The sequence below is a fragment of the Calypte anna genome, chromosome 1, assembly GCF_003957555.1.
Source record: "Calypte anna isolate BGI_N300 chromosome 1, bCalAnn1_v1.p, whole genome shotgun sequence".
NCBI lineage: Eukaryota > Metazoa > Chordata > Aves > Apodiformes > Trochilidae > Calypte > Calypte anna.
In genome coordinates this window covers 349,998-366,668 of record NC_044244.1, presented here as the reverse complement: position 1 = coordinate 366,668, position 16,671 = coordinate 349,998, and the positions used below count along the sequence as shown (strand labels likewise).

The following is a 16,671-nucleotide window of genomic DNA, read 5'->3' as shown; positions in this document are numbered from 1 at the left end:
TGCTACAGCTCTTAAAGCTTTATAGTCCTCACATCAACAGTAGAGAAAGCTCAAAAGAATGAATTTTTCTTGTCTTTCTTGGCTGTTGACCATCAACTCATTTCAGAGGACTTTGGTCTTCTCACCCAGCACTGAGGGGAATGTAGTACAAGCTTCCAAGTAGCATTTTGCAGCAGATATTCCTGCAGCTTCTTCTTCCCCTCCTCCAGAGGCACAGGGCTGAGCAAACCAAGGGAAATTCCTGTGCCCAGGAATGCACCACAAGGCCTTAGCACACAGGTCAGCAGATACCATCTCATTCCTCTGGGTTTGTTCAGAGCCAAAGGTGACTTTTGAAGACATGATGGAAGAATTCTCAAGGACCAGTGTGCAGATTTTAACACAAAAAAGAACATAGCTAGAAGACCTCTGAACAACAAGATGTTTGCTCTTGGTGGGCAGCACAATGAAAGGTTTGATCTGCAGACCTTGGGCATCCTAGAGATCCACCAAGAGAGATGCAGATATGTAGGGAATAACTTGATTGTCTTCCCCCCAGTGGGACAGAATAAGATAGGCTTGAAGTGCAGAATGAAAAGATGCATTAGATATTAGAAAGGGGGCAAAAAAAGCCCCAGAAAACCACTAAACATAAAGTTGGTGAAGCTCTGGAGCAAAGTCTCCAATCCTGAAGGTCTTTTAGAGCCAGCTCAAAGTGATGCTGGCTGTAAGTGATCACTGGAACTCCTTTCAGCCTGGTATGTGAACAAGATTTTGCAGACTCCATTTAATGTGAAAGGCCTCAAGTTGTTCCTAATGTCCAATCTAAACCTCCCCTGGCACAATTTCTTCCTGGAAAGGGTTGTCAGGGCCTGGCCCAGGCTGCCCAGGGCAGGGCTGGAGTCCCCATCATCCCTGGAGGGGTTTCAGAGCCCTGGGGATGTGGGGATGAGGGACATGGGGTGGGGGTGGCCTTGGAAGTGCTGGGTTAATGGTTGGACTGGATGATCCTAAAGGTCTTTTCCAAGCAGAACAACTCTATGATTCTAAAGAAGCTTTGGTCACTAACCAGGCAATTCTGAGACAGCCCCAGGACACCAAGGACAAATCTCTTGGCACTAAAGGTATTTCTGACAGTAAATGTGGTTCATAGCCAACCTTGGGCAAAAGCAGGAGGCTCTGCTACACTTCCCTGCTGCTGGTTTGAAGAAGGAAAGTCCTACCCAGAGGACACTCAGCATCTCCTTCTGGCTGTTGGCAGCACCAGGGGAGGTGTCTCTGCAATAAAACCAAGACAACCACCAGTTCTTAAATAACTGCAAAGCATCTGGGTCCTTCAGCTGAATCCTGGAGCAAAGACCCCACCAAGTGCTGGAGGTTACCTGGTGTGTTGCTGCCAACACAAGGAGCAGCTCAGCAGGGACATGAAAAGCTCCCACAAGAGATTTTTATGCAATCCATGTAGCTTTGCAGGGGAAACTGGCTCACCAAGATCTCCAGAAGTTATCATCTTGACCACCTCCCTTCTGGGGCACTGCCAGGAGACACCTTTGGCAGGGGGGAAGGACAGGAGCACATAACTTCCAAAAACCAAACCAGGTCTCTGTACCGAGTTGAAATCACAGCAGCTAAAGGCAGTGCTCTCCAAGTCACATTACTCTGAAAAATCCTCTGACCCTAGAGGAGAAACATCTGCAAACTAAAAGTGTCCCTCAAGAGGTGTTGACATGACACCATGGATGGGATTTCACCCCAAGTCAGCTGCAGAAATCAAGCATTTCAGGAATCCCACCACACTCAGTGGTGACAAAGGAAGCAGAAGACATCCCAACACAGGCACCTACTTGATGATAAGACAAACTGTCTTCTGAAAGCCATGCCCCACACCCCTCAACTACTGCTAAAGCATCAGTGACTAACTCAAATTAGATGCCTCTTAGGACAGGATGATAATTGGAAGGATTTTCAGCATCAGAGATGGCCATGAAGTCATTTAACTGCTGAGAACTTTTCCAGGCACACAACAGTCACAGCTCTTCCCTTTCCATCCTCTGTGTTTCAAAACACAAACAAATTGTTCCACCAAATAATATTTTGAAAAAAACTGCAGTCTTTATTCTGCTTGCTGACCTCAAGCATCCCTCAAGATCCTCCATCAGCTGTCTGTCCAAGAGCTACTCTGGTCAAAACCAAACCAAAAGAAGGCACCTGAAGGTTTGATAGTAATGTTGAGTCATGGCTGCTCACTGATGGAGCACCAAGCTGAGTGTTGCAGTCTAGGTTACATCAGAGCCTTGACTTTTCCTGAGATAAGCACAGGAGACAAAACCTTGAGGTCCTCAAGGTCCCTTCCAACCTGGTTTTCTAGGATTCTATGAAAACAAGATGGAACATTTCCATCAACAGTGGTGTGGGATGTAGGAAGGCCAAGCCTGGAGCCCCTGTTTCCTTCCCTACATCCAACCAAACTTCATGATCAATGTGATGAGGATCATGAGGATCATCAACATGATCATCAAGACCAACATCTCAGTCTCTCAGACTGTCCCAGACTGGGCATCACCTACCTGCTTAAATTGTCAGTGCCTTGTTCTTTCCTTACCCCTGGCTCCTCTTGTTGTTTCAATGAATTTTCCTTCTCTGCTTGTTCAGAGCAAGAGGAGCTGCTCCCTCAGGACTCCTAAATCCTGGTTGATCTGGGACCTCCAGCCCCACACCATCAGAATGGCACAGCCCAGGGTACAACACCAGACTTTATAGAGCTCGTTCCTCTTTCCACTCATTTTGCTCCAAAGGCTGCAAGCTGCTTGGCATTTGGTGTCAAGGTGTGGTTTAAAAAGCCAAGTCAGGATATTAATTTTTAATCTATCCCCAGTCAGAGACCAACCTTCCCTCTCTAGCTGTGAGAGGACAATAGCATCCTGGACACACTTCTATTTTCTTCCTCTCTACCAGAAGGGAAGGGGGAGAGCTTAACCAAGATCTAGAACTTAATCTCCCTTATTTCTTGGTCCTTTTTCTTTTCCTTGGCTTAATCTCCTTTATTTCTTGGTCCTTTTTCTTGTCTTCTAGGGTAGAGGAATGCAACCCATCCTCACAAAGGGACCACTCAGTTACTTGTGGCTCCTCTCAGCAGACCATGACAGGGCAGGGGTGTCTACATCTCCCTCTTTGTTCCACATATGATCCAAGAGAATACAGAAGCCAAGTTCTTCATCCCAGAGATGCCCTAGAGGACACCCCTCTCCCTTGTCAAATGACTAACAATATCCTTGAAGATTATCCCAAAGCTTTTGAGATTTTTTGGGGGTTGTTTTGGGCTTTGGTTGGTTTTGGTTTGGTTTTTCTGTTGCAGCACTTAAGAGACAAAAATCCCACTGGGTCTGGGATTCCTGATTTGCAGGAATCTCTGCTGTGGGAGGGGAGAGCTCAACCTACCAGGGGCTCAGTTGTGCTCATGGAATTATCTCCTCTGAAGCCCCAGCACTTCCATGGAAAGAGGAAGACCCCAGGGAGCCAACCTGATACCCAGACTCCTTCCTGGCACAGTGAAGACCCAGAGCCTTCGAGCAGTGGTTGACAAACGTCTCCTGCACCGGTGACACTTCTCAACTGCCTCTCTCTTTGCAGCCCTTTCCTGACATACCAGAAGTCTTCCATCTGCAGCAAGGATAGTAACATAAGGAAAAAAAAAACTTGCAATTATTTTTAACATTGGAAATCATTAATCTGTAGTGGATCAAGGGTTGGACTTGATGATCTCAGAGGTCCCTTCCAACCCAGCTGATTCTGTGATTCTATGAAATGATTCACCTTGAAACCCCAAGGTCTTGCTGGTGCCATCCTCAGTTTCCTTGTGCCTGAAAAATCCCCTGGAAAGGGGGTTTGGGAATGAAGGCAAAGCAGCAGTCTGGTTGCTGCTGGTGGATTAGCTTCCTGCCTTCAGCCCTTGTGTCTTACACAAGGTTCCCTTTTCCTTCCCTCTCCCCTCCGTGGGGTCTGGAGGATGAATTTCGAGTCTGGTAACAGGACCTAGAGATGGGCTGAGATAGAACAAAGCTGAGTCTGTTCAAGCTCAATTCTTCCCTTGGACCTCACACAAGTGCTGGGTCCCCAGGACATGCCAGCTCTAAAACCAAAGTGATTTGGTGTGCAGGAGAAGAGACAAACACACGAAGAGTCTGTGTGTCTACCTGTGAAAAGAAAGCTGGGGGTTTTTTTCCCTTTTTTTTTTTTTTTCCCTTCCTGGCCTCCCCAGATGAAAGCTTAGCAAATAACCCTTCTAAGCTTCCTTGATCTCCTGGCTTTGCTGAGGAGTGAAGGGCACACCTGATAAGATTAGCAAGTCTCTCATGGGCAAGCATGTCTATAGGAAACAGGGTTAAAAATAGAGAAACTCCACCAACCCCCCAGGGGCTGCTCCAGACAGGATTCGCTTTTCTTCCCATCTCTTTTTCTGCTAATAAAAGAAAAAATTGAAGGAGAGGGAGCAGACAGGTGTTATCAGGGCCAAGGTTCTTAGAAAGTAGAGCTAGGGAACACCTAGGAATAAATAAAGAGTTTGCTCCTCTTATGAGAAATCAGGAATTAAACTGATGATTGGACAGGTGGGCAATACAGCCCTGCAATATAATAGAGATCTCTATTATATTTTGCCATAAATACTTCACTGACTTGCCTGCTACACTATTAACATCCACAGGGGCTCTTCCAGAGGAAGAATCCCCCACTGAGACTGATTCTTATCCTCCCTTTAAAAACAGCCTTCAGGGCCCTGTATTTTCTGTGTGGTTTTACTACAGGCAGGGTAGCAGCTAAAATGGATTAAATGTTATATGACTTGAGTGGCAAAACAAAACAAAAAACATTTTAGAACGAAGTCATTTGATTGAATGGTGCTTTTTCTAAGCACTGAAATGTCAAGTATTCTAATGAAGCAGCTAATTATTTGACAGAGTTTCTGCAGGAACAATACTCTGGGCATCTTGCCTACAGGAAGGGTGGAGAGGGACTGGAGTGATAGGACAAGGGGCAATGGCTTTAAATTAGAGAAGAGCAGATTTAGATTGGATCTTAGGAACAAGTTCTTTGGAGGCTTTGGAGGTTGAGGCCTCATCCCTGGAGATGTTCAAGGTGAGGCTTGAGGAGGCTCTGAGCATCCTGATCTGGTTGGGGGTTGGATGGGTGACCCTGAGAGGTCCCTTCCAACCTGATTTATTTTATGATTCTATGATCTTTGTAAATTATAAATAGTGAGCAAGGGGAATGTAGTTGCCTATCAAAAGACAGGAGTGTCCACAGCCCCAAACCTGGTGGACCAGGAGGATCAGCAGCCACACACACACACAAAAACCCCAAAACTTGTGCAACATGGGACACCCCACTCCATTAACTTAATTTTCAGCTACAACATTCAGCCTTTGGTTTCTGAAAGCTGATGGATGCTGGGAGTGTCTGTGTGGGGTTTTCCCTCCTTCCCATTGCTGCTTTAACTCAGCATCATGGCTGTCACCTCAAAAAAGCCAAATTTTACACATCCAAACAAAAAAAAAACCAAATCACCATCCCCACAACCCCACCCATCCCCACAGTACTGCTGCTCCACTGTTATTAAAATACAGGCTCTGAGCCCAGCTCTGTCCTGCCCCTCACTAATTCTTTACTTAAGTAACAATGAGGAGAGAGCTGGGCTTGTGGAAGGCTCCTGGGGTTGGGATGGAAGATATCAGCACACCCCAGAGGCATCTCTACCCCAAACAGCATCCAGGCAGCCCTTCCAGGATGCTGGCTGGGCAGACGTACAGAAATACATACCCAAGGTCTAAGATCTTCCCCTTGAAAGTGTGAAAGGAGGAGGACAACAAAAAAAAATAGTAGTTAAAAAAAAAAAAAGATAAAAAAAGATAGATACAGCCCCTTTAGCCCCAAGAAACACCACAGAAGTGAGGCACCTAAAGGGAGAAGTGGCAACACTGACGACAGCCAAATCCCAGGGTTCCAAACTACCACCACAAAAATCCACTCACCTGATGTAATATCTGTTATGCTCCACTTGCAACCTGAACAGTCTGCTGCTAGGACTCCTGACAATAAAATGCAAGTGTAAAAGGCTGAACAAAAGCCAAATGCTACAGTTGGGGTTTGGGGGGAAGGGGCATTAAGTGGGGTGATTAATGGATTCATAAGAAATTGCTTACTAGGGGGATTTCTAAAATTCAGTGTCCACAGAGGAGTAGGAAATGAAATGGCCACATCTGAGCAACACCCCAGTATTAGGGACTTAGAAACTTCAATATTTCTACCTCTACAGGAGATGAAGTGCATAAGTGGGAGGTAGAGTAAGTGGGTGGCAAGTTTAAGATCCTTCCAGAGATCCATACTGTATTTTGCATATATTTTGATGAATGGTTTCACTGGCCCAGAGAGGCCCAAGGAGAAAAGGTTGCACAGAAGGGAGAGCAGTAAAATCCATCCTGGGGAAGCTAAGGCCACCTCCAGCAAAGCTCTCCAGTATTCCCTCCAGTATTCTCCAGTATTCCCAGTCACGAGGGATGAGAAATGAAGGAGAAGGAGAAATGGCTGCCAAAGGGGCAGTTCTGTGGATCTCCTAGAGCACGAGGTTAGAAAGTTCATGAAACCCAGGTGCTCAGTGGTCTGGGAAAGGAGCTGGGGGGGATTTCTGTTTAAAGCTGCGACAGAGTCGGAGCTCAGCGAGCTGCCCGAGTTGGGATGCTGCAGGATAGATCCCATGCAAACAGGGGCATTAGCATATACTACAGAGTGTTTAGCACACAGGGGTATAAAGCAGCTTTTGTTCTGGCAGTAAGGTAATACGTAACCAGATAGTCTCTGGCTTCAGCTAAAAAACATTTTCCCAGCATTTTCGCCTCCCGGCCACAACAGAGCACACATTCATGGCCAACCAAGGGGTCCAAAAGTGATGGGTTCTCTCCTCCCGGCCCCTGTGCCTTTGAGCTGGGGGAAATCATGCTTTTAAACTCAAGAGAGGTGATGTGAACCCTCCCCAGCAGAGCAAGGTGTGTGACTTTTGGAAGAGAAAGGCATCGATAGCTTCACCTTGAAGAGATGGAGAGCTGCAACTCTGCTGGAGCTTTACCTTAGGCTGGTTCTCACACCAGCTACAAGGAGGTAAGCACTCTTCTTTTTTTCCTTGGGGGAAAAAAAGGGCTGGACATACACCTTAAAGGTCCTGGTTTTCCCTCTTCAAATCACACACTTCCAAACTGGCTATAGAAGCATCCCAGCTACAAAACCAGCACACCCCCTTGCAGCGGTGTTTCAGTGCCTGCTGCCTGTCTTCTTTAGAGGACCCACTTGGCACAGATCCCTTTTTTACCCTCTGTGTAGGACCCAGCCCCTCCTCAGCAAGGTGAGCAATAAATCATGGTGAATACACGACTCAAGACGTGGAAAGGGTTGTGCAAAGAGCAAGTTTTTACAGTCCACATTCCTCCTTTTTTCACACACCATCATCTCCCACCGCCCGGGCTGCGCAGCAGGTGGGATGGGTTCCTACCTCTGTCTCCCAAAGAATACTTATTCTTGGTATGCTACTGCCTCTGGCAGATTCCTCTCTTTAAAACTCTGCACATCTGTTGATAAAAAAAAGGAAAACCAAGCCCAAACCTTGGACTTCGGCCTGGTGGATTGAGGGCACAGAAGATTTGGGTAGAGCTTGAGCGATGCAGGCTGGGGTGGTTGGAAGGTTCTCTGCACCCCAAGAGAAGACAACAGTGGGTGTGGGGAGAGAAATTATCATTTGCTTTGCAGAAACCAAGGGTCTTCCAGGTGTTTTTTTCCCTGCAGGTTTCTCCCTGGATGGGCAGGGGCCCACAGAGGGGAGATTTGTGGCACATGGACCCACACGGACTGCAAGAAACTGCAAGAAGAGTCAAGCAGCAGCTCGTGCTGTCCTGTTGCTTCTCAGGGCAGGACAGAACAGGTTGGAAAGCACTTCCCAAGAGCAAAAGGAGCTGTGGTGGCTGGAGAATCCCTTCTGGTTTGCATCTGCTGTGGGTGATTCAGATTGAAGGTGTGTTCACAGCCTGCAGGAATGGCTGCTCTGGCTCAGACCACGGGTCCAGGAGTGAGGGAGCAGATCCTGGGCAGCAGCAAACAAGCAGAAAGCCAAAACACTAGCTAAGTCCAAGCCTTGTTAATTTGCAGCAGGACTTCAAACCTCTTAATGCTTAACTCCTATTTGGAAGTGCAAGTGGGATCCTGTTTTGTTTTGTTGTTTGGTGGTTTTTTTTGCAAAGAAAACATCAGAAACCTCCAAGAAGATTTAGCCGAGGACATCGCGAGGCATCTGGGGGTCAGAGCAACAGGAAACCACCAGGGGCCAAATTTGCTGCTGATGTATAATTGAACCCTCAACCCTGATGCTGATCCCTGTGACTTCAAAGGGGTTGAGCATCCTATATTTATGTCAGCAATAAACCTCTGCTTCCATTAGCTTGACATTCACCATTTAAATGCAGTGGTCCCGTCGTGCCCACGCCAATTAGGATCCCCTGATGCTTGGGAGTACAAAGCTTTTTGGGTGGGTTTTTTTCTTTTTTTCTCTTGTTTTGATGGGAAGGGGTGGAAGGGATCAGCTGGCTCAGGGGAATAGCAAAGAGCCTTTCACTACAAGGTCTTGCCTTCAAATCTGTCACAGGCCAGCAGTGACAGATGGCCACTTCTGAGGGTTGCTCTGTAGCTTACGTGGAACGAGGGATTGTCTCAGGCCACCAGTGGGCAACTTATTGAAGCCACAGACATACTGCTGGTGGGTTCTGGTAGAGAAAATAAAGGATTACATGGATATGAAGCAACTCCTGCCTACCTGATCAAAGGCAGCTCCTTCCTGGAGGGAATTGAGGCAAATTGCTGGCAGTTTATGGCTGCCGCTGCCTGCAACCTCTGGCTGCACCAGCCTGGGTCTCAGTCTGAGACTTGAGCTGTCAGCAGCTCCTCCAAGTTGTCAGCACCAGTTCCTGCTCACTGAACTTCCTTTCGGACATGCTTGAGGTTTTGGAGATTAAAATCATGGAGGTTGGAGGGGAGGGAACAGAGATGAGAAAAGTTCAGGATGCAAAGCCATAGGGAAGGAAAGTTTGTGATGATTTTTAAGTTTGATGTGGGTGTAATAAATAGTGCCATGATTTATTCCAGTGACACTGGAACAGGTTGCCCAAGGAAGTTGTGGTTGTTCCCTCTCTGGAAGTGTTGAAGGCCAAGTTGGATGGGGCTTGGAGCAAGCTGGGCTGGTGGGAGATGTGTGCCTATGCAGGAGGGTTGGAACTGGATGATCATTAAGGTCCCATTCTATTATTAATTCTATGATTAATTTGAAACCAATTCCAAGCTCATGCTCCCTCAGTCTTTCCCTTCTCAGGGTCTGTGTCTTCTCCAGAGAATGCTTCCAATGTTTTGTGGGCAGATGTCAGAAAGAAGTGTCCCTGGAGCAGAAGTGCTTCCACACGAGCCATGAGAAAGTGCTGCTTAGAGAGGAACTTGTACACATCAGGGAATAAATTAAGTCAAAAGACATGGTGAGGTAGGAGGAACAAGTCAAATTCAGGCTGAGAAGTGCCACCTCTAGCTTCAGAGAAGATTCAGAGGAAAGAAATTGCTTTTTTTATCCTTCTTGGACCACGTTCTGCAGCTTCAGGGTTGACTCATTAAAACCTGTGTGCTCCTGACCTGGTGGCTGCTGTGACTTCAAACCTGCTGATGGACTCGTGGAGCCAAGGAGGTGGCAACCTCCCCCAGCAAGCAGAAGTCCCCATCCTGCTCTGGTGTGCTGGTCTGCCAGGGTCTGCAGCCTGGGGAAAATAGGGCGATTCTCCTGCAATCTTCCTGCCCAGCTGTTGACGAGCTGGGGATTACTGCTGTCACATGAGCTGCTTTACAGCAAAGCCAAGCTGTCTTCAGCAGCTGAGAAGGTCACTGGGAGACAGGGGCCTCCAGGGACAAACACACTGCCCTCTGCTGCGACCATCACTGCCTTCCCAGAGCAGCAAGAAAAGCTTTTCCCCTGCTCAGAGGGTGACAAAAAATGGTTTTACCTCCAAGCCCTCTGCCCAGGGATGGTCAGGACTCCCCCAGGGAAGGGGAGGTGAGGGATATCCCCAGGGATGAGTCTCCCACTGTCCAGGTGGAAATCAAGGTGCCAGAGGGCTGGAATGGTCCTTACAGAGATAAATCTCTTCTTTTTGTGCTCACCAACCTTTGGGATGAGGCCACTGGAGTGCCACCAGCCAAAGGATGCCAAGGTGAAGGAGCTGCATCTCCCCAGGCTCTGATGCAAACTGCTGAAGCCTCAAAGCATAAACAAATCCTGCAGCAAGATTCCTTGTCAGCAAACCCAAAAATCTAACAGCTGAACATCAGGGCCAACCAAGAGGAAGGAGTTTCACTTGGAAAGGCAGAAATCCAGTGCAGCCACTTGGGAAAATGTATTTAAAAACCTGCCATCTTCATCATCCTGCCACAGGGCAGCTCTGGTGGTGAATGAAAACATTTCTGCAAGCAAGGAGACAGCTCCCAGGCTGAGTGCCTGCAGGACAGGGCTCTTTACTATGCCCCAGAGGCATGAGACAGATGGGGCTGTGCTTTTAGGCTTTAATATCAGTCCCTGCTACAAAGATCCAATGAAGAGGATAAATACAGCCAGAGAATGATCCTCTAGACATGCTCAGAAAAAAAAAAAAAAGCAAGCAATAGGGGAACTCAAGAGGTCAGACCCTGCTAAGAAAGCAGTTGAGGCTGTTTTTATAAAGAGGAGCAGAAAACTTTTTTTTGGTAATGTTTTAAAGGAAATGAACAGCACCTTGAGCAGGTTGGAAACATCTCCAGTGTGTCACCTGCCTGGGGAAATCATGGAATGGTTTGGGTTGGGAGAGACCTCAAAGCTCATCCAGTTCCAACCCCCCTGCATGGGCAGGGACACCTCCCACCAGCCCAGGGGGCTCCAAGCCTCATCCAACCTGACCTGAGACACTGCCAGGGATGGGGCAGCCAAAACCTCCCTGGACAACAAATTCCCAAATTATAAAGAATTAATTTGTAAAAGAAGGAGGTGAGCAAGATTTTGCCATCTAAAGTGGGCAAAATGAAAACCATGAATGAAACTGCAAGTAGGTGGCGCCAGGACTTGGAAGTGAATCATAGAATCCTGGAATGGTTTGGGTTGGAAGGGACCTCAAAGCTCATCCAGTCCCAACCCCCTGCATGGGCAGGGACACCTCCCACCAGCCCAGGAGGCTCCAAGCCCCATCCAACCTGACCTGAGACACTGCCAGGGATGGGGCAGCCACAGCAATCCTGGGAAATTTATCCCCAGGATAATCTGTGTGAGGGCTGTGCCTGGGTCAGGTTTCTGTCATCTGGGTCCTTTCAGCCCTGTCCCCTTCTGCAGGGTCAGAACCCCCCAAGTGGGTCACTTAAATCAGCTGATGGAAGGACTGAAGTTCTCCCATCTTTGGGCATCCTGATGGACACTGGATGCAAGGAGATCCAAATGCCCCTGGTTTGTGCAGCTCTGAAACACTCCCTGAAACAGCACTTGGGGCTTTTGTAGCTCAGTTGGAGATAGACCCCCAAACCATATTTTCATAGAATCATGGAGTGGTTTGGGGTGGAAGGGACCTCAAAGCTCATCCAGTCCCAACCCCCTGCATGGGCAGGGACACCTCCCACCAGTCCAGGGGGCTCCAAGCCCCATCCAACCTGACCTGAGACACTGCCAGGGATGGGGCAGCCAAAACCTCCCTGGACAACAAATTCCCAAATTTTAAAGAATTAATTTGTAAAAGAAGGAGGTGAGCAAGATTTTGCCATCTAAAGTGGGCAAAATGAAAACCATGAATGAAACTGCAATTAGGTGGTGCCAGGACTTGGAAGTGAATCACAGAATCCTGGAATGGTTTGGGTTGGAAGGGACCTCAAAGCTCATCCAGTCCCAACCCCCTGCATGGGCAGGGACACCTCCCACCAGCACAGGGTGCTCCAAGCCCCATCCAACCTGACCTGAGACACTGCCAGGGATGGGGCAGCCACAGCAATCCTGGGAAATTTATCCCCAGGATAATCTGTGTGAGGGCTCTGCTTGGGTCAGGTTTCTGTCATCTGGGTCCTTTCAGCCCTGTCCCCTTCTGCAGGGTCAGATCCCCCCAAGTGGGTCAGTTAAATCAGCTGATGGAAGGACTGAAGTTCTCCCATCTTTGGGCATCCTGATGGACACTGGATGCAAGGAGATCCAAATGCCCCTGGTTTGTGCAGCTCTGAAAAACTCCCTGGAACAGCACTTGGGGCTTTTATAGCTCAGTTGGAGATAGACCCCAAAAACATATTGTCATAGAATCATGGAATGGTTTGGGTTGGAAGGGACCTCAAAGCTCATCCAGTCCCAACCCCCTGCATGGGCAGGGACACCTCCCACCAGCCCAGGGGGCTCCAAGCCTCATCCAACCTGACCTGAGACACTGCCAGGGATGGGGCAGCCACAACTTCCTTGGACAACCTGGGCCAGGCTCTCCCCACCCTCAAATTAAAGAAGTTCCTCTCCATCTCCAACCTCAATCTCCCCTTTCTCTCCAAGTTTTAACCCATTTCCCTTCTCCTCTCCCTACCCCCCCGTGTCCAAAGCCCTCCCTCAGCTTTCTTGCAGGCAAAATGGGAATGCACAGCCCAGGGGGTGGAGGAGGCTGAGCTGAGAGCAGAACCACAATCAGGTCTGCAGGGAGGGAAGTTTGGTCTCACAATCCCAGAGGATGAGCTTCCTAACAGGAGAGCCACAAAAACCTCAGTGCACCCAAGAGCTGTGCCTGGGGATGTCCCAGCTCTTGGAGGAGCTTCCAGGGTGTTTCTCCTCCGAGGTGGGAAGGGGAGGGTTGATGGGGGAGGAGAGTTCACCAAACCCATCTCATTTCATCAGATGCCTCACACGCAGTCACAACAGCTTGCTGGGATTTCAGCCAGCTTCCCATTTGGATCAGATTGCACCCAACGCCCACTGACAGCCATTAAGAGCCTGGGAGCTGACAAAACTGCCCTGGGGGCAGACAAACCTCCAGCCATTCAAAGCCCAGCAACATTTTCCACAGCTCTCCAGTAGGAAAGGGTGGTCTGATCCAGCCCAGCACTGAACCACCAGGCTACCTTGCCCAGGGAAGGGAGGAAGTGTGTCTGGATGGCAGGAACCTGCAGCTCTGCTCTGATGTGGGGATTACAAAACTCCTCTCCATCTGCCCTGGTTCCCTGTAATCTCAGGCTGCTCCTTCTATTCCACAGGCTCCTGAGGGGTGGAAGGGGTAAATGGGCAAGGCAGAGGTAGGAAACCAGCAAGGATGTTCCCAGCTTTGTCTGTGGTCACAGCACTGGCTCATCACTACATAGATGGGGACAAGGGAACACTGCTTCTCTAAGCAGGAGGCCAGACACCTTCCAAGCTAGAATCACAGAATGGGTTGGAAGAGACCTTCAAGATCAGCTCATTCCAACCCCCTGCATGGGCAGGGACACCTCCCACCAGCCCAGGGTGCTCCAAGCCCCATCCAATCTGACCTGAGACACTGCCAGGGATGGGGCAGCCACAGCTTCTGGGGGCAACCTGGGCACCCAGAGGCTCAGCACCCTCACCCCAAAGAATTTCTCCCTCCCTCCCCAAGAAATAGAATCCTGGAATGGTTTGGGTTGGAAGAGAACTGAAAGCTCAGCTCATTCCAACCCCCCTGCCATGGGCAGGGACACCTCCCTCCCAGATTGCTCCAAGCCCCATCCAACCTGGCTTTGAACACTGCCAGGGATGGGGCAGAGACTCTTTTCCTGGGCAACCTGGTTCTAAAGCTCAGCACCCTCACCCCAAACAATTTCTCCCTCCCTCCCTCCCTGCCTGCCCAAGATCTCCTCTCCATCTCCCCTCTCCCAGCTGGAAACCCTTCCCCCTCGGGGGGTCCCATCCCTCCAGACCCTTGTCCCAAGTCCCTCCCCAGCTTTCCTGGAGCCCCTTCAGGCACTGGAAGGTGCTCTAAGGTCTCCCCATTGCAGCCTTCTCTTCTCCAGCCTCAACACCCCCAACTCTCTCAGCCTGGCTCCAGAGCAGAGCTGCTCCAGCCCTCCCAGCAGCTCCAGGGCCTCCTCTGCACTGGCTCCAACAGCTCCGTGTCCTTCTGCTGCTGGGGACCCCAGAGCTGGACACAGCTTTACTCCAGGGGGATCTCCCAAATCTTGCTCCTCTCTCAGCTCACTGTGCCAGCGTGCAAGGAAGATGAGCTGGGACCTCTCATCTGGGGCTGTCTGGAGCAGGAAGAGAAGGGGCAGAGCTCACAGCATCTCAGAATGGTTTGGGTTGGAATAGATGTTCAAGATTTCCTCCATGGGCAAGGACACCTCCCACTAGAGCAGGCTGCTCAAAGTTGATGTCAGCAGGATGAAGCTGTCCTTGGTTTGTCTACTAGGAAGCTGGAAGGTCTTCCAGAGATGGGCTACAGCACCCAACTTCTCAGAGGGTCCCAAAAGCCAAGAGAAGGGGCTGCACATGCTGAGAGAAGCTTTTAATATGTTGTTAGTCCTGCCAGAATCCATCACACATGGATGGGATGAAAAAGGAGAAGCAAGCACAGGCTGGTTGAGATCTCAACTCAAGCTACCATCCACCCAATTCAAGATTTGTGGGTTTGAGTCCTCAAATCCACTCTTGGGCTCTGCCAACCTGGATGTGCCCAGTAGAAAGGGCAAAAAGCTTTCTTCCCCATGCTGTGGTCCTCTCATGGGCACCAGCACCCTATTTGCCCATGAACAAGGTCTGCTGGTACAGCTCAAGCCTCTGGTCTGGGTGAGGGTTTAGGCACAGAGGAAGAAGCCTGGAAAAAATGACTCACCAGCATCTGCCATGGGCCAGGAGAATGATGTGGAAGGAGGCAGCTTCCCAGAGCTGGCTTTCTGCCTCCACATGTGCCCTTTTCTTTAGGCCAAGAGCTATAAATAAAACCAGAGTGTGCTGAAGATGTGCAGCTTGTCAGGAAAGCTCCTCCCTACCCCAACCTGGGGCCACTGATGGTGCCACTACAGAGATTTGTTTCCAGAGAGGCCACACAAATATCTCCATCCCTTCCCATCCCAGTTCTTGGACTGGAAATAGTGGCCAGCAGGGAAATGTTTGGTTACCCAGCCCTGTGCTTCCAGAGGTATCCAGGGAAGATGAGGATTCCATTCCTTTTCTGCCTGTGTCCAATCTCATCTCTTTCAGACAAAAGGTAGCCAAAGGATGAGGAGGACACCCATCTCTTGCAGTCACCCCAAAACCTCAGCTGTAACCAAGCTGATGTGGGTCCAAAGTCCTCAAATATCCAAGTCTTACAGTTGGGGTGCCACCAACACACAGAAACCTCCTCTCTCAAACAAACCTATGCACTCCCCAGTCATGCACGACTTAAAATGGGGAATGCATTTCATAAAGATGACCAAACTCCTTCCTTCTCCTGCCCAATTTCCACTGTAGCCGAGTAAATGCAGAGTTGTGCAGAGCTGCCCACTCCACATCAATTTCTGCAGCCACCAGGCAGAACTCACTTCCCCTGCAAGAAGGACATTGAGGGGCTGAAAGTGTCCAGAGAAGGGAATGGAGCTGGGGAAGGGGCTGGAGAGCAAGGAGAAGGGGATGGAGAGTGAGGAGGAGGTTCTGGAGAAGATAGAGAAGGGGTTGGAGAGGAAGGAGAAGGTTTGGAAAGTAAGGAGGAAGGGCTGGAGAAGATGGAGAAGGTTCTATAGGAGCTAGGGAAAGGTCTGGAGAGCTAGGATAAGGTCTAGAGAGTGAGGAGAAGGTTCTGGAGAAGATGGAGAAGGTCTGGAGAAGTTGTGAGGAGCAGCTAAGGGCCCTGGGGGTGTTGATCCTGGAGCAGAGGAGGCTGAGGGGAGACCTTGTGGCTCTCTGCAACCCCCTGAGAGGAGGTTGGAGCCAGGGGGGGTCGGGCTCTGCTCCCAAGGAACAAGGGATGGGACAAGAGGAACTTTGGGCACAACTCAAGTTGTGCCAGGGGAGGTTTAGGTTGGAGCTGGGGAAGAATTTCTGCCTGGAAAGGGTTGTCAGGGCCTGGCCCAGGCTGCCCAGGGCAGGGCTGGAGTCCCCATCATCCCTGGGGGGGGTTTCAGAGCCCTGGGGATGTGGGGATGAGGGACATGGGGTGGGGATGAGGGACATGGGGTGGGGATGAGGGACATGGGGTGGAGGTGGCCTGGGCAGGGCTGGGGGAACAGTTGGGATTTGATCCTACAGATCTTTCCCAACCAAAAATGATTCTATGATGCTCCATGAGCAAAAGGCATCTCCAAACATCCAGGAAGCTGAGAGCCACATGTCCTGTCACCCCCAGATGCCCAGATTCAAGGACCTCAACGTGAGGGGAGCAGCAAAGCTCAGGACCTCAGTGAGGTTCCTCAAAGCCAACTTGTCAGGGCTGTTGTCACCATAAATTGAAACAGAATTCTGGAATGATGTGAACACCAGCATGGGTAAAGTCACATTAAAAGTCTCATTAAGAGATGGAAAAAAAAACAAGATCCAGGACTGGATGATCTTGGAGGTCTATTCCAACCTAAAATATCCAACCCAAACCATTCTCTGATTCTATATTCTGTGATTCTTGGCCTCTTTTCAGTAAATGTCCTACACCAAGCAGCTCCTTC

At 49.5% G+C, this 16,671-nt stretch overlaps 1 protein-coding gene across 3 annotated transcripts in view; it reads right to left on the bottom strand.

Moving 5' to 3' along the window:
- NRF1 (nuclear respiratory factor 1) overlaps window positions 1-16,671 on the bottom strand; it is a 96,016-nt gene that overhangs the window by 11,690 nt on the left and 67,655 nt on the right. For 2 of the 3 annotated variants that reach the window (XM_030455738.1, XM_030455745.1), the window contains exon 11: window positions 6,006-6,062. The exons of the other annotated variant lie outside the window; for it this stretch is intronic. In XM_030455738.1, coding sequence (XP_030311598.1) covers window positions 6,006-6,062 — 57 coding nt within the window. The remainder of the gene's footprint in view (window positions 1-6,005; window positions 6,063-16,671) is intronic. 3 annotated transcript variants of the gene reach the window in all.